Raw genomic sequence first — 18,486 nt, 5'->3', positions numbered from 1 at the left:
ACAACAGCAAACGCGGAAGAATATACATATCATGTCATGTTTATATTCATATTATTCTTATGACTAATATTGATACAGTCAGAAATGAAGCACGGCAATTGACTAGATTTTTAAATCTAAGATGACTCTAATTTCTGTGCAGAATGTAATCTACTAGTGTAAGTAACAACAAATAGCAGTCTCTTGTCATTGTTTCGCTAATTTTAATTGTAAAGTGGCGGTAGCGCGCACAAAAGCAAGCCATGCCGTGAGCGACGACAGGCCGTAAACACTCATTATCAGAAAGCGACAATCAATGCATGACACAGTACAGTAATGCGTTTTCAGCTTGGAGTGACGTAAACACCTATAACAAAGAGAACGGCACTTATCAGATAAAAGAAAATAAGCCATCTATTCAAACCAGATGAAGCACGTGAAAAAGGAAGGGTACTCGTACAAATACGGATGGAGCACTTGATGCATAGCAATGGCTACCTGGTGTAGCTTAACTGCTAAGCTTACGATTCGAACCAAACTACTGTAGCTTAACCCTTAACTACTATGGTCATTCACAGGAACACAATTACTATGGAAGGGTCTCACAGACCGCATTTTGCTATTTTATATATCAAACCAGAATTTTCCAGAATATATATAGTTTCTTGACTTCCTGTCATTCATTACACTTCTTAAAGGTGGCCTTTGTAGAAATTTGATTTTTTTTTTAAACAATGCTGTATTTTAAACACTTCGACAATGAAAACAAAGCAAAATCTGGAGTATATTTTTATTTTATGAGTTATGAAAACAACAGCAAATAGTTAGCTCTCTACTCACACACAGATTTTCATCAGAGGGATTATATTACAAATTGGCAATAAAACAAGGCGGAAAAATCCAACATGGCTTACGATAAACTGTGTGCAAAGTCAGCTTTCAGTTTACGACTCATCTTCGCAATGTAGAGTGAATATTTCAGTCCATAAGACTATGGATGGACAAACTTTGCCACATTTTACTTCTAAAATTACAAGTAAAAACTAAATATTTGTTCTCATGTGCCACTGAATCATACTTTAGTCAATTTCCACCTGCAAACACTTCACACAGACCTCCCTGGAACACTCCAAACAAATCAGAACACCACACTGTTGACACGGATACCTTGTTTTCCTCTTCAGACGAGGAGGGAAAAAGGGAGATGTTTTTCGATTTTCAAATTCTTCTTTCTGTGTGGGAACACTGTGACCTTCGTCATGGCTGGGAGGGGTGTGGCCGTCGCTGCCTTTTCCGGAATAAATGTATGCATTGTACAAGTAATTTGTACGAGTGTCAGTCAAACACTGAACTTTCAGGCCATACTTTGCCGGTTTGTTTGGCATGTACGTTCTAAACCCACACCTCCCACTAAAAGGAACAAACATTTCATCAACACACATCGTTGCACCTACAGAGTAGCAAAGTTGACTGTTTTCGATGAAACGCAAAAAGATTTGTGAAATTGCTGCTGATTTGTCTATTTTCTTTATTTCCACCCGATCACCTGAATTGTCAAATCATAATGCAGACAATAAAAACAGAAATCTTTCTTTGCTAACAGCGCATCTCAAAACATCTCTGCCTGTTCCATCAGTTGCAAACAAGCTGTAAACAGACTCATTCCCAGACTTGAAAATGGCTGAATACACTAACAGACCAATTAGAGCCTTCAATTCAATGAAATCAACATCTTGTAGATAGGATAAGTGATCGTTAGCATACTGTGCAAGCTTAGATATTTTCAGATTTGTCCATCGAATGATTTCGTCTAGAATGTCTGGTGTAAAGAACAGTTTCCATACCTCCAAAACAGCAGGGTTTTCTCCAAGACTTTTCGCCATCTGTCGCAGTCCAGGAAGCTGCAAGACGATGTTGTGTTGCCTTGTTCTTACATTAGCTAGTGGCTGCTTTTTTCTCCATCGAAAACATCTATTCTTACCGAAGCAGTAAGCTCCATTGTCATCAGCTGTCACATCTTGATCACTTTCAGTTTGCTGCTCTGATTTAGTGTCGTGATCACTAAATGTCTTGAAACCAGGGTCATTATCGCTGTCATCAAAGTCTTCATCTGAAGATTCAACAGGGCAATCTTGAACATCCACATCTGTCTCACATAACACACATTGCATAGAGAAGGCCCAGCTTTCCCCGCCATGGAGAAACAGTAGCATGTAACAAAAATGCGGCTTGCAAACACTATGGTACGTCTGTGAGACCTCCCAAGGCTAATAATTATTAAACAAAGAGCAGCAACAATGCAAGAATGCTAGGATGTGTAGCTTGACAGCCAATAGGAAGGTACATGGAAGAGTCCATTTGGTTTTGTAGGGTGTGAGAAATATCTCGACACAAAAATTAGTAGCGGTCTGAGAGACGGTCAATAGTAGTTAAGGGTTAATCATCATTCATTCAACCTAAATTGTCTCATATTACAATGGACCAACTTTGTTTCGATTTAGAGGTGCAGCCTAAAACTTTTCTCTCCCCTTGAATTTCGACTCTCAAATTTCAGGTCCGGCTTCGATTCGAGTGCGGCTTAGATTCAAGTAAATACGGTAGATGCCATTGACGTGTATAAGGCAGGAATGGTGTTCTGTGGCATCTGTGCTGCATTCACCGGGTTCTAAAGTTCATCTGTGGTGGTTGGCATTGGGTCACAGCGTTGCACCCATCGTTCCACCATATCCCAAACATTTTAGATTGGCGATTGGCGAGAAGTCTAGTGATCTGATGGGCCAGGACAAAAGGCTGACCACTTGAGACACCAAGAAGGCACTTGTTCATGCAGTAACATGTGGTCATGCATTGTCTTGCTGAGAAATGGTGTCTGGGCAGTTGTGCAGAAAGGGTATGGCTACAGGTCACGGGATGTCATTCACGTACGTCAGACTGGTCACAATGTCCTGGTCATGCGCCAACTGTGATTTATGGCTGTACCCAACAGCAGCCCACAGCATAGGGCCTCGAGCTGTCGCTGTATGTCTCGTGTGAATGCAGTCACTGTGATGCTGCTTCCCCTGTCTGTGGCAAACCAAAATGTAGCCATCACTTTCAAACAAACAGAACCTGGATCATCCGAAAACATTATCTGGTGCCATTCCTGTCCCCACTGACATCCTTCCATACACCATTGCCGCCTAGCACGTTTCTGCATATTCGTCAAAGGTAGGGGGAGAAGTGAACAACACACACATAACTCGTGCCATAATAAACGGTGAACGACTGTCACCTGTGATAGTGTATGATGTGTCACATTGTTCCACTGTTGGGCCAGAGCCGAGGAGGACACAGACCTGTCCTGAAATTCCATTCAGATGAGGTGTTGATCTCCTCTAAGCGACGGTCTGGGTGGTGCAACTTGACCCATTTCGTTGTGTTCTATGGCCTTCCGAGAACCGTTCTGCACGCACCCATCGCATGCCAAAACCGTTCCACACACCAATTTTCCAGGTGGATGCATAACATTCTCTCATGCCAATAATGTGCCCTCTTTCAAACTTATTGATTTGACAGTATGGTTTGTGCATATGTCTGCGAGTTATCCTGCACGTCTGGTCGAGTCAAACTGATCCATTACCCTCGGTTTATAGCGACAACGAGAGCTGCAGGCACATTTTACCGGTAGGTGGTGTTGTGCCACGATATCAGAGTTGACCTCGATCCTGCAGGCCGACACAATTCAAATGCTAATCATTTCTGCAGAACATACTAATGTACATGTCCTGTCAATATGAATATCCTGTCGCTAGTCGTTCAAGGTGTTGTGTTTTCTCGGAACATAAGTGTATTAATTTTATGATGCTCTTGTTGTCCATTATCAGAAATTTAACTGAAATGTAAAAAGATCTTAAGCTCACAAAGCGGCATTTGAAGTGTGCTCCTCAAATTCACACACAGAACGAAACACAATATTGAAAGCAAGAAAAACAAGAAAATGTTTTCCATCACAACTCACAATGTACTCCTGCTTAATGAAGATGTCACTTGGTATTTGGCAATGAGATCCATTTGCTTGACTGAACACCTATAAAAAAATAAAAATAAAATTTCAATTAATACAAGTGAAATGTATAAAGAAACAAAAATTATAAAATCAGTTATGTCCAGTATTGGATACAATCCTGCTATAATAGATAACCTAGTCCATGCAACAAAATTAAAGAACCATTCACAAACAAGAAAGGCACGTCTGTAAGCCTACTTACTCTTCTCTTACCAAATTGGCAACCTCTTTAAAACAACACATGACATAATAACAATTTTCTACAAGAACAAAAACAAAATAAAATTATAACAATACCCAAACTAATAAGCAACAATACCAAATGTCAGGTGCATACAAATTCATTTGCAGCTATGTTCAAGCTTCTATAATGGACAAAATGGGAGAAGCTCCACAACCACATTGAAAGAGCACATGAATGCACTCCATCTTAACTACCTGAACAAATCCAGCTTTGCCACACACCTTACCCTCTGCAAACAGCATAGAACAAAACCTTTAGGTATACCTCTTGCTAACAAAGGCATAAAACTCTACCTTCTTGAAGAAACTGTTATCTTTATCAGTACACATACAGCATCAAACCATCTTCTCAATTACCAGAATGAACTGAAAAACAATTTTTTCTGTTTTCTAGACATCATAGCTTAGAATGGGCAATCAACTGGCCCCATTTGATCCCACACCTGACATCTGAGCTGCATTTGTATCTATATTACCAGCCAATAACCTGCACAAACACTGCAAGAATGAGACATTATCGTCCACATGTGGATTGGCTGGTGGCCGCTTTTGTGGATTCAATGAAATTGACAGAACATGTAAAATGGCTCCACAGGAATGGCTAGGTGGCAAATGCAAGGCTGCAGAAGCATGCATGACTAGGGCAAAGAAAGATGCCGACTATGGGAAAATTAAAAAGATCTTTGGAGAAAAGAGAAGCTGCTGTATAAATATCAAGCGTTCAGATGGCAAGCCAGTGCCAAGCAAAGAAGGAAAATCAGAAAAGTGGAAGGTCTATATACTAGGAACAAACATGAGGATAGTATTATAACACATTATGAAAAGAATAGTGCTATTCATCCTATGGCGGCGATGCTGAGTTGCAGATAGGCACAACAAAGGCTGTCAGCAAGTAACCTTATGACCAAAAAGTCCCTCATCCCTCTCTCTCTCTCTCTCTCTCTCTCTCTCTCTCTCTCTCTCTCACACACACACACACACACACACTCTCTCTCTCTCTCTCTCTCTCTCTCTCTCTCTCTCTCTTTCTCTCTCTCTCTCTCTCTCTACGCAAACGAATCTCTGGCCTCAGCACCCAGAGACTGTGGTCATGTGTGTGAGAGTTCCTCAAGGAAGACAAGGTTCAGTTTCCAAGAGATGCAGGTACATACGAGGCAATACTGATCTATGACTGGCCTTAGGACATACGTTAAAGAAAGGCAAGCCTATGTTTACGCTATTGTAAACTTTGCAAAAGCTTTTTACAATGCTGACTGGAATATGCATTTGAAATTGTGAAGGTAACAGGGCTAAAATACAGGCAACAAAAGGGAAGTTTGTTCAGAAACCAGATGCTGCCGTGTGTCAGACATGAAAGAAAGATTATACAGTGAACATCAACAAAATTAAAACAAAGGTAATGGAATATTGTTGTGGTCTTCAGTAAAAAAGAATGGTTTGATGCAGCTCCCCATGCTACACTATCTTGTGCAAGTCTTTTCATCTCCCAGTACCTACTGCAACCTACACCCTTCTGAATCTGCTTACTGTATTCGTCTTTTGGTCTCCCTCTATGATTCCCCCCCCCCCCCCCCCCCCCCCAGTATTAAATTGGTGTCTCAGAATATGTCCCACCAACCCATCCCTTCTTCTAGTCAGGTTGTGCCAAAATTTCTTTCCTCATCAGTTCTGTTCAGTATCTCCTCATAAGTTATGTGATCTACCCATCTAATCTTCAGCATTCTTCTATAGGATTACATTTCGAGAGTTTCAATTCTCATCTTGTCTAAACTGTTATTGTTAATACCTGACTACACTTCACACAAATACTTTCAGAAAAGGCTTCATAAAATTTAAATCTATATTCTATGTTAACAAATTTATCTTCTTGAGAAACACTTTGCTTGCCATTGCGAGTCTACATTTTATATCCTCTCTACTTCGGGCATCATCTGTTATTTTGTTACCCAAACATCAAAACTCATCTTCTACTTTCGGTGTCACGTTTTCTAATTTAATTCTCCCAGCAACAACTGATTTAATTCGACTATACTCGATTACCCTTGTTTTGCTTTTGTTGATGTTCATATTATATCCATCTTTCAAGACACTGTCTATTCCATTCAACTGGTCTTCCAAGTCCTTTGCTGTTGTTAACAAAATTACAATGTCAGCAGCAAACGTGAAACGTTTTATTTCTTCTTCTTGAACGTTAATTCCTATTCCAAATTCTTCTTTGGTTTCCTTTACTGCTTTTTGTATATACGAGGGCTGTTCAAAACATAAGGTGACTTTTCAAAATGCACAGGCAACGTAAATTTGATTATCGATTTTTTATTATTATTTTTTTTTATGTTGGTACACATGTCCCGAATACATGATCACAGTTTACAGTGTAGAGCACACTTTGTTTGTTTTTGACAGAAAGGTTAAACAAGTTTTAGTGTGCTCGGCAATTTTTGATTGTTATAAAAAATGGATGGAGCAAAGAAATTGCGTTAAATTTTGTGTGAAAAATGAAATCAAGCACTCTAAGACACTTGAAATGTTGACAGTGCATACGGTGAATCTGCTCTAAGTAAAAAACAATGTTTACAAATGGTAAAAGCTCTTCCAAGATGGCCAAGAAGATGCCAATGACGAACCTCAGTCTGGATGCCACAGCACATCAACAACAGATGACAACGTCAAAGCTGTAAAGAAAACTGTTTTGGAAAATCTTCGAATTACCATAAGAGAAGTTGCTGAGGATGTTGGCATATCAGTCAGCTTATGTCATGCAATTTTTTCAGGCTTTTGGGCATGAGATGTGTGCCGGTGAAGTTTGTTCCAAAACTTCTCAATTTTGATCACCAGAACCATCGCATGAGCATCGCCCAGGAGCTCTTGAATGACATCAATGATGATCCTAATTTGCTCAAAAAGATCATAACTGGTGACAAAACATGTTTTACGATTATGATGTTGAAACCAAATCCCATTCATTCCAATGGAAGCATCTCAGAGAGCCATGACAAAAAAGCAAGTTCAATCAAATTTCAAAGTTTGGCTCACTTTTTTTTTTCCTTCCCCAATCACCGTGGCGTAGTGCATCATGAATTTTTGCCTCAAAGTCGTACAGTCAATAAGGAGAACTACCTTGACGTTATGCACCATTTGTGAGAAGCATACACAAAAAACGTCTGGCTTTTCCATCACAACAATGCACCTGCTCATTCATCATTGCTTGTGAGACATTTTTTGGCCAAAAACAACATGACGATCATGCCTCAGGCACCATATTCACCGGATTTAGCCCCCTGTGACATTGCCCTGTTCCGAAAACTGAAGAGACCGATGATAGGATGAAGGTTTTCGATGATTGAGGAAATAAAAACTGCGTCACTGGAAGCAGTGAAGGCTGTACCAAAAAGTGCTTTGACGATTGGAAGAAGTGTTGGTAGAAGTGTATTTTATCTCAGAGGGATTACTCTGAAGGGGTTGTTGTTGTTGTTGTTGTTGTTGTTGTGGTCTTCAGTCCTGAGACTGGTTTGATGCAGCTTTCAATGTACTCTATCCTGTGCAAGATTCTTCATCTCCCAGTACCTACTGCAACCTACATCCTTCTGAATCTGCTTAGTGTATTCATCTCTTGGTCTCCCTCTACCATTTTTATCCTCCACGCTGCCCTCCAATACTAAATTGGTGATCCCTTGATGCCTCAACACATGTCCTACCAACCGATCCCTTCTTCTAGTCAAGTTGTGCCACAAACTTCTCTTCTCCCCAATCCTATTCAATACCTCCTCATTAGTTATCTGATCTACCCATCTAATCTTCAGCATTCTTCTGTAGCACCACATTTCAAAAGCTTATATTCTCTTCTTGCCCAAACTATTTATCGTCCATGTTTCACTTCCCTACATGGCTACACTCCATACAAATACTTTCAGAAACGACTTCCTGACACTTAACTCTATACTCAATGTTAACAAATTTCTCTTCTTCAGAAACGCTTTCCTTGCCATTGCCAGTCTACATTTTATATCCTCTCTACTTCGACCATCATCAGTTATTTTGCTCCTCAAATAGCAAAATTCCTTTACTACTTTAAGTGTCTCATTTCCTAATCTAATGCCCTCAGCATCACCCGACTTAATTCGACTACATTCCATTATTCTCATTTTGCTTTTGTTGATGTTCATCTTATACCCTTCTTTCAAGACACTATCCATTTCGTTCAACTGCTCTTCCAAGTCCTTTGCTGTCTCTGACAGAATTACAATGTCATCGGCAAACCTCAAAGTTTTTATTTCTTCTCTATGGATTTTAATACCTACTCCGAATTTTTCTTTTGTTTCCTTTACTGCTTGCTCAATATACAGATTGAATAACATTGGGGAGAGGCTACAACCCTGTCTCACTCCCTTCCCAACCACTGCTTCCCTTTCATACCCCTCGACTCTTATAACTGCCATCTGGTTTCTCTACAAATTGTAAATAGCCTTTTGCTCCCTGTATTTTACCCCTGCCACCTTTAGAATTAGGAAGAGAGTATTCCAGTCAACATTGTCATAAGCTTTCTCTAAGTCTACAAATGCTAAAAACGTAGGTTTGCCTTTCCTTAATCTTTCTTCTAAGATAAGTCTTAAGGTCCGTATTGCCTCACGTGTTCCAATATTTCTACGGAATCCAAACTGATCTTCCCCAAGGTCCGCTTCTACAAGTTTTTCCATTCGTCTGTAAAGAATCTGCGTTAGTATTATGCAGCTGTGACTTATTAAACTGATAGTTTGGTAATTTTCACATTTGTCAACACCTGCTTTCTTTGGTATTGGAATTATTATATTCTTCTTGAAGTCTGATGGTATTTCGCCTGTTTCATACATCTTGCTCACCAGATGGTAGAGTTTCGTCAGGACTGGCTGTCCCAAGGCTGTCAGTAGTTCTAATGGAATGTTCTCTACTCCCGGGACCTTGTTTTGACTCAGGTCTTTCAGTGCTCTGTCAAACTCTTCACGCAGAATTATATCTCCCATTTCATCTTCATCTACATCCTCTTCCATTTCCATAATATTGTCCTCTGGTACATCGCCCTTGTATAGAACCTCTATATACTCCTTCCACCTTTCTGCTTTCCCTTCTTTGCTTAGAACTGGGTTTCCATCTGAGCTTTTGATATTCATACAAGTGGTTCTCTTTTCTCTGACGGTCTCTTTAATTTTCCTGTAGGTTGTATCTATCTTACCCCTAGTGAGATAAGTCTCTACATTCTTACACTTGTCCTCTAGCCATGCCTGCTTAGCCATTTTGCACTTCCTGTCGATCTCATTTTTGAGACGTTTGTATTCCTTTTTGCCTGCTTCATTTACTGCATTTTTATATTTTCTCCTTTCATCAATTAAATTCAGTATTTCTTCTGTCACCCAAGGATTTCTACTAGCCCTCATCTTTTTACCTACTGGATCCTCTGCTGCCTTCACTACTCCATCCCTCAAAGCTACCCATTCTTCTTCTACTGTATTTCTTTCCCCCATTCCTGTCAATTGTTCCCTTATGCTCTCCCTGAAACTCTGTACAACCTCTGGTTTAGTTAGTTTATCCAGGTCCCACCTCCTTAAATTCCCACCTTTTTGCAGCTGCTTCAGTTTTAATCTACAGGTCATAACCAATAGATTGTGGTCAGAGTCCACATCTGCCGGTGGAACTGTCTTACAATTTAAAACGTGGTCTGTCTTACCATTATATAATCTATCTGAAACCTGTCAGTATCTCCAGGCTTCTTCCATGTATACAACCGTCTTTCATGATTCTTGAACCAAGTGTTAGCTATGATTAAGTTGTGCTCTGTGCAAAAGTCTACCAGGCGGCTTCCTCTTTCATTCCTTACCCCCAATCCATATTCACCTACTATGTTTCCTTCTCTCCCTTTCCTACTGCCGAATTCCAGTCACCCGTGACTATTAAATTTTCATCTCCCTTCACAATCTGAATAATTTCTTTTATTTCATTATACATTTCTTCAATTTCTTCGTCGTCTGCAGAGCTAGTTGGCATATAAACTTGTACTACTGTAGAAGGCGTGGGCTTCGTATCTATCTTGGCCACAATAAAGCATTCACTATGCTGTGTTTGTAGTAGCTTACCTGCATTCCTATTTTCCTATTCATTATTAAATCTACTCCTGCATTACCCCTATTTGATTTTATGTTTGTAACCCTGTAGTCACCTGACCAGAAGTCTTGTTCCTCCTGCCACCGAACTTCACTAATTCCCACTATATCTAAATTTAACCTATCCATTTCCCTCTTTAAATTTTCTAACCTACCTGCCCGATTAAGGGATCTGACATTCCACGCTCCAATCCGTGGAACGCCAGTTTTCTTTCTCCTGATAACGACGTCCTCTTGAGTAGTCCCCGCCCGGAGATCCGAATGGGGGACTATTTTACCCAAGAGGACGCCATCATCATTTAACCATACAGTAAAGCTGCATGCCATCGGGAAAAATTACGGCCGTAGTTTCCCCTTGCTTTCAGCCATTCACAGTACCAGCACAGCAAGGCCGTTTTGGTTAGTGTTACAAGGCCAGATCAGTCAATCATCCAGACTGTTGCCCTTGCAACTACTGAAAAGGCTGCTGCCCCTCTTCAGGAACCACACGTTTGTCTGGCCTCTCAACAGATACCCCTCCGTTGTGGTTGCACCTACGGTACGGCTATCTGTATTGCTGAGGCACGCAAGCCTCCCCACCAACGGCAAGGTCCATGGTTCATGGGGGGGGGGGGGACTCTGAAAGGGATAACATGAATATTGATGAATAAATAAATATTTATTTCATAAAAATATAATGTCACCGTACTTTTTGAACATACATCGTATATATTGATAACATTGGGGATAGGCTACAACCCTGTGTCATTCTCTTCTGTACTACTGCTTCCCTTTCATGCCCTTTGACTCTTATAACTGCCATCTGGTTTCTGTACAAGTAGTAAATAGTGTTTCGCTCCCTGTATTTTACCGCTGCCACCGTCAGACTTTGAAAGAGAGGATTCCAGTCAACATAGTCAAAAGCTTTCTCTAAGTCTACAAATGATAGATACGTAGGTTTGCCTTTCCTTAATCTATTTTCTAACATAAGTCGTAGGGTCAGTTTTGCCTCACATGTTCCAACATTTCAACGGAATCCAAACTGATCTTCCCCAAAGTCAGCTTCTACCAGTTTTTCCGTTCGTCTGTAAAGAATTCATGTTAATATTCTCAGCCGTGGCTTATTAAGCTGATAGTTTGGTGATTTTCACATCTGTCAACACCTGCTTTCTTTGGGATTGGAATTATTATATTCTTCTTGAAGTCTGAGGGTATTTCGCCTGTCTCATACATCTTGCTCACCATATAGTAGAGTTTTGTCAGGGCTGGCTCTCCCAAGGCTATCATTAGTTCTGACGGAATGTCGTCTATTCCTGGGGCCTTGTTGCGACTTAGGTCTTTCAGTGGTCTGTCAAATTCTTCTAGCATTATAGTATTTCCCACCCACTAATAATAATAAAGGGTTCATTTGTCCATAATAACTTTTACAGTCATGGACACAGTCTGTTTATAAACATATGAACATTAACAACAGTTTGGAAATAAAGATAAATTATATACTAGAGCATTAGAAATTCTTGATGAAGTAGAAACATTTATCAATTAACAGTTGCCTTAATTTTGTCTTAAATATGCTTCCACTTAACAGTTTTCTGTTATTTGGCAGTCTGCTACAAAAATGTCTTACCACAGAAAATGGACAATGATTGTTGTTCTTTTATTACTAAATTTTTTGTGGTAATCCCCTCTTTTTGTTGTATTACAATTATGGATTTCACTACTGATTATACTATGCTCCACACTTTCTTTTACAAGCAGTATAGTTCTGAGAACATACAAGGAATACAGATAGTGTTGTAAAATTCCCGGGAATTTAAAATCGAAGAAATATCCCCAGGAGACAGTGCCGGCAATATTCCCAAAATTCATAAATTTGTGGGAATTTATGATTAAGGAGCAAGATAGTTCAAAAAATTGTTAATTAATAGGTAAAAGTGGTAATTATATGGTTAAATCAAAATCAAAAACTGCGATATATTTAAGATAAAAATTATAATTAAATAAAATTCATGGGAATTTATAATTTTAAAAACAAAATCACTCAGATTAATTGGCCAATGTGGTAATTGTCTGATCAAAAAAAAAAAAAAAAAAAGACACGAACACTCTTACATGTTCAAAAATTATTGCTGTTGAATAAAAACATCAGAAAAATAAGCAGAATGTAAAATGTTACTGTTGTTGTTAGAAATAAACACATTTTTTGGTTTTTTCCCCTGAAATGCCACTTTCAATGACTAATATTTACAAAATTCGCATGACTTTAAAATAAACTTTATAACCTAAAATATCTCTAACATTGACAGAAAACTTAACAGATTAAAATAGACAAATTTCCCTGTGTATTTTAGTACTAGTTATTCACTAGATGGCATGTCAATATTATAAACTCAGTTTTTCTAAATGTAATTATTTCGACGTTGGCCTTCAATGTACTCTTTCCACCTATTCACTCTCTCCTCTGCATTTAACAGCTTGGAGTTTCCTTTGCACTCCTAATTTTACCACCCTTGTTTTTAATTTCACTGAAGGTTGTGTTGACTTTCCTATGTGCAGAATCAGTCCTTCTGACAATCATTTCTTTTTCGATTTCTTCACATTTTCCATGCAGCCATTTTGTCTTACAAGGGGAGGCCATGACTCTGGGATCACAGATCTTTAGAAGGTCATTAAAACAACATAATGTGCAAGTAGTAAGGTGCACTACTCCGGCAATTCTGAGAAAATTGCAAGAGAAGTCTTACAATTTTACTATGTGGCTTATGTATCTGTGGGAAGATACTGGATGTAAGAAGTCACTGCGGTCAAGTGGTTAGCGCTTGTGCTGCGCAAGAAACATGGGGACAAAGCAACAGTTCGAATCCAGCTAACACCTACTTTTTAATCTATATTGTTTTCATCCCTGGTCCCTTTATTTAATGTATATGACATCTGGGAGGTAATGTAATTAAAAAAAAAACCACATGCATTTTTATAACGTTGTAGTCAATTTCATGTGTCATTTGACTATTTACTATCTGCAACTTGCAGAATATAAATTCTGGGTATTAGAGTAGACGAACATCTTACATGGAAGGAGCACAACAGCTACATGTGTGTAAAAAAAAATCTCCTATGACACCTACCTGCTAAAACCCCTTCCTAGCATAATAGCACCACCTGTCTTAAGACAAATGCAGTTGTAGGGGAAGGAGTAGAAAAAGGATTTCCAGGAGAATACGGGCTTGGTACAAGGGAGAGAAGATAGACTAACTGAGTTCTGTAATAAATTCCAGCTAGTAATAGCAAATACTCTGTTCAAGAATCACGAGGTGAGGAGGTATACTTGGAAAGGCCGGGTGAAATGGGAAGATTTCAGTTAGATTACATTGCAGTCAGACAGAGATTCTGAAATCAGATACTGGATTGTAAGGCATACTCAGAAGCAGATATAGACTCAGATCACAGTGTAATAGTGATGAAGAGTAGGCTTAAGTTTGAAAGATTGGTCAGGAAGAATCAATATGCAAAGAAGCGGGATACGGAAGCACTATGGAATGAAGATATACGTTTGAAGTTCTCTAAAACTATAGATACGGCAGTAAGGGATAGCTCAGTAGGCAGTACAGTTGAAGAGCAATGGACCTCTCTAAAAAGGACAATCACAGAAGTTGGGAAGATGGACACAGGTACAAAGAAAGTAGCTACGGGGAAACCATGGGTAACAGAAGAAATACTTCATTTGATTGATGAAACAAGGATATACAAATATGTTCAGGGAAATTCAGGAATACAGAAACAAAAGTCGCTGAGGAATGAAATAAATAGAAAGTGCAGGGAAGCTAGCAAGGTGAGACCACAACATTGGGATCACAGATTTACTTCAAACTTTGTACACCTTTAATAGGCCATTAAAACAATGTAATGTTGCAGTAAGATGCACTCTGGCAATTCCGAGAAAATCGCAAGAGAAGTTTTACACATCTATTATGTGGCTTATGTGTCTGTGCATAGCAGACGGATGTTAGAGCCCATTGTGATCAAGCCATTTGTGTTCGAGCTGCATACAATGAACGTCTATCAAGCAACGGTTCGATGCAAGATGTTTATTCTAAAAAAAATAGGGTTTATCTATAGGGAGAGGCGTGTAATATACAATATGTATAAGAACCAAGAGAGAATAATGAGAGTAGACTACTAAAAACAAAGTACTCTGAGGAGTGTAAGACAGGGATGTAAACTTTCACCCCTATTATTCAGTCTGTACATCGAACAAGCAATGATGGAAAGAGAAGGAAGGTTCAGGAGCGGAATTAAAATCCAACGTGAAAGGATATGATTCACTGATGACATTGCCATCCTGAGTGAAAGTGAAGGATTACATGATCTGCTGAATGGAATGAACAGTACAGAATATGGACTAAGAGTAAATTGAAGAAAGATGAAAGTAATAAGAAGCAGCAGAAATGAGAATAGCAAGAAACTTAAAATCAGGACTGATGGTCACGAAGGAGATGAAGTTAAGGAATAGTCATCAAAATAACTTATGACAGACAGAGCAAGGAGGACATTAAAATCAGACTAGCACTGGAAAGAGGACATTCCTGGCCAAGAGAAGTCTACTAGTATCAAATATAGAGCTTAATTTGAAGAAGAAATTTCTGAGAATGTACATTTGGAGCACAGCATTGTATGGTAGTGAAACATGGACGGAATAGAACTGAAGCACTTGAAATGTGGTGCTACAGACAAATGTCGAAAATTAGGTGGACTGATAAGGTAAGAAATAAGGAGGTTCTGCACAGTATCAGAGAGGAAAGGAATATGTGGAAAACAATTACAAGGAGAAGGGACAGGATGATTGGACATCTGTTAAGACATCAAGGTATAACTTCCATGGTACAAGAGGGAGCTGTTGACGGCAAAAACTGTAGAGGAAGACAGAGATTGGAATATATCTAGCAAATAATTGAGGACATAGGTTGCAAGTGTTGCTCTGAGATGAAGAGGTTGGCACATGAAAGGAATTTGTGGCAAGCTGCACATCAAACCAGTCAGAAGACTTATGACGCAAAGAATTCCCCTTCATCAGTTAAATTCAATCTCTCCTATTTTATCCAAGGACTTCTGCTAGGCCTTGTCTTTTACCTGTTTGATCCTTGCTGCCTTAGTCAAACTGAATCGGGTAATACTGAAGTGTATCATTTGCGTAAACATGACATTGTCAGAAAAATAACACTAACTTGTCTGGCTTTAGTGTATTAACACACAGTGCAGATGGCGAAGGTAACTTAATTCGCTTACTTGATGTAGAAGACAGTAAGCAAATAGAAATGTACAGAAAATGCACGGAAGTCATCCGGTCAACCGTACTCAGTTCAAGATTTGTTTGAGTACAATGTACACAACCAAGACAAGTTAGAAATGGTACTCATCTGTAGGGAGTATAAGTTAGCAGACCAGTAACTGTAATAATGTTTTCTTATTTAGAACACAGGTATCTGCAGTACTAGTGAACAACATGTAGCATTTCTATCTTCGGTCTGTTGGTGTACATCGTACTCAAACAATAATTCAACAGAAGATGGTTGGCTGAACGATCACCGTGCATGTTCCTTGTGTTTCCATTTCTTTACTGACAACTTTAGCAAGTGGACGACTTACATTATCCTGGGTATCTGCTCTTTGTGATAGTGAGAGAATCAAAGTAAATTATAACTTATGTTTTTAAAAAGTCCTGTTTACGTGAATGGTAAACTGTGATATGGTTTTGAATAGGTCTTGAGGAAAGCAAGTGAATTACTGAATAAAAAATACAACATGCTGTTTATCATGATAAGGAACAAAGTTTTAAAAAACATAACGATGCTTGTTAAAGTCCCCCAGGTAATTAAACAACATTTGCTCAATATACAAGAGGTGTTCAATAAATAATGCAACAATTTTTTTTCAGTCAATATCAGTTACAAAAAAATGCAGACTTTGTTATCAGGCAGTAGAATATACCCGCCTCAGCCCCTATTGTTTCATGAAGTTCCAAAAGGTGGTGGTACTATACACAGCCTTAAAAATGCCGTCTGTAAAAGAGGTGTGTTCCAAGCATAGAGTAAATATCTCTGGAGTGAGCATTCACATGCACAGAACAAATTTGTGTTGTCAACATACATTGCTGGCCTGGTCACGTGATCTCGGGACGTCGTGTGTTTGTCCGTATAGCGCCCTGTATATTTAGAATGTCACTACCTCCATAGTACAGACAGATTCTTTTCGTACGTGTCGTGGATTATCTATATATGTTGCGCAGACATTTTAACACCGGGAATAAACCAGCTACGTAACTTTTAAGGGCAAGTGATATTACATTCTGCTTGTTTGCGATAGGTGTCATAGTTCAGATACACTCGATTTTTTGTAGTTTTCGCTATGATACGGCACTTTATAGTATTACAGAGCCTGATGTACATTTTTGCAGCGATAGTCCTGCAAAACGACTTGACAGTACGCTAATACTTTTGCAAGTGTCCGAAAAACACCGAATTTGCCAGACATCAGCGATTATATCCCTGCTAATTCGTCCTTTTTTCTTGTATTTCTGCGTATTTATTTTCTCGTTTTTGCGACCTAAAGCACACTTTTTCTTACTGGTGGCACTTTGAGGTATTTATTTAACGCATTTTAAGTACTTGCTCCCAGTTTATTAAATAAATAGTAGACTGAGTAATCTATATACATAATCAACAAGTCACTGATAAATGCATGGGGGATAGTATTTACTGAAACAACTAATCTTTCCCTTTCCTGTTCCTCTAGCAAATTTACGAGAGGAAGCGACTGTTTGTAAGCTTTTGTACAAGCCGTAATATCTGTTTTATAGTCATAAAATCGTAGAAAAATAGGTCTACAGACTCAAGCCTTAATTATAAGGTGTCTCGAAATTTTTAAACATATACAGAGTCTCTTACTAATATGATAACTATAATTAGAGCTACATGGTATGTACCCATGAAAGGTTACTATCTCTCCTTTCACATATTTTTCTTTGCATCCGTAGCAACAACAGTAATTCACCCTCGCTATTACACTATTAACAAACGGTGAAACACAACAAAAACTCTTGATATTATAAACTTCAAACGCTGCAGAAAGCACACACGCACAGCCAAGTCCCGATAACACGTGACAATCCTGGTTTAATGGTTCCAAGCAGAGAACTCTCATGGAGATTTTTTTTGGTGGAAAACCAGAGCACCGTAGATATTGTAGAATGTCTCCGGAGAGCTGGCAGTAAACAAAAGCAAGATGAGCTGTCAGGTGAGGCGTCTGTTGTGACTGCAACGAGGTCGCACAAACTTGTCATACATCTCGCGTACCAGCCAGCTGCACACAGCTCTGACTCCTGCAATGTTGGAACTTGTGGACAGATCACAAACACGTCACTACACAACTGGACATCTCTGTTGGTAGTGCTAACACACTCGACCACCAGTTGGGATACACAAAGGTGAGGGCCGCTCAGTTCGTCACCGAGTAACAGAAGACCGTAAAGAGTAATGAAACACCATCTGTGCAGAATTGCTTGCGTGGTATGAGGCCGATCGTGACAATTTTTTGTCGAATGTCATCACAGGCGATGAAACACAGGTTCATCACTTCAAACAGCAAACAAAACAGGAATTCACAGAGTGGCACCACACCACCTCTCCCCATAAGAAGAAGTTCAAAGCCACAATCTCGGACGGTAAAGTTATGGCGATGGCCCTCTGGGACTCGGAAGGGGTTATTCTGTTTGATGTCCTCCCTTGCGGTGCAAAGATTAACTCTAAAGCATACTGTGCTACCCTCAGAAATTGAAGAAACAACTTCTGTGTGTTCGTCATCATGGATACGCAGAACAGTGGCTGCCAACAAGGAGAGACTGAAAGTGGAACAGGACACTGCCCATCCACTGCACGGACATAATCCACCACAGCAACAGCTGAGATCGCGAAAGAGCTTCCTGAGAACATGCGAGAAGCTCACCATTTCACCAGAGAAGGCAAGGCTGGAGTTATGGAAGAAGTCGACGCCTCACCTGCAGACGCCAGAAGCTGAAGAACTACGACCTGGACACATCGAGAGCTGGCCGGTGTG

General features: G+C 39.5%; 1 protein-coding gene across 1 annotated transcript in view; it reads right to left on the bottom strand.

Moving 5' to 3' along the window:
* The window catches only part of LOC124553360 (zinc finger protein 664-like), a 176,056-nt gene that overhangs the window by 143,515 nt on the left and 14,055 nt on the right, over positions 1–18,486 (bottom strand). Inside the window, exon 2 of the mRNA XM_047127233.1 lies at positions 3,977–4,045. Coding sequence (XP_046983189.1) covers positions 3,977–4,045 — 69 coding nt within the window. The remainder of the gene's footprint in view (positions 1–3,976; positions 4,046–18,486) is intronic.

Source organism: Schistocerca americana, chromosome 11 (assembly GCF_021461395.2).
Source record: "Schistocerca americana isolate TAMUIC-IGC-003095 chromosome 11, iqSchAmer2.1, whole genome shotgun sequence".
NCBI lineage: Eukaryota > Metazoa > Arthropoda > Insecta > Orthoptera > Acrididae > Schistocerca > Schistocerca americana.
Note: the sequence above shows the minus strand (reverse complement) of the source record. Positions and strands in the feature narration are given on the sequence as shown.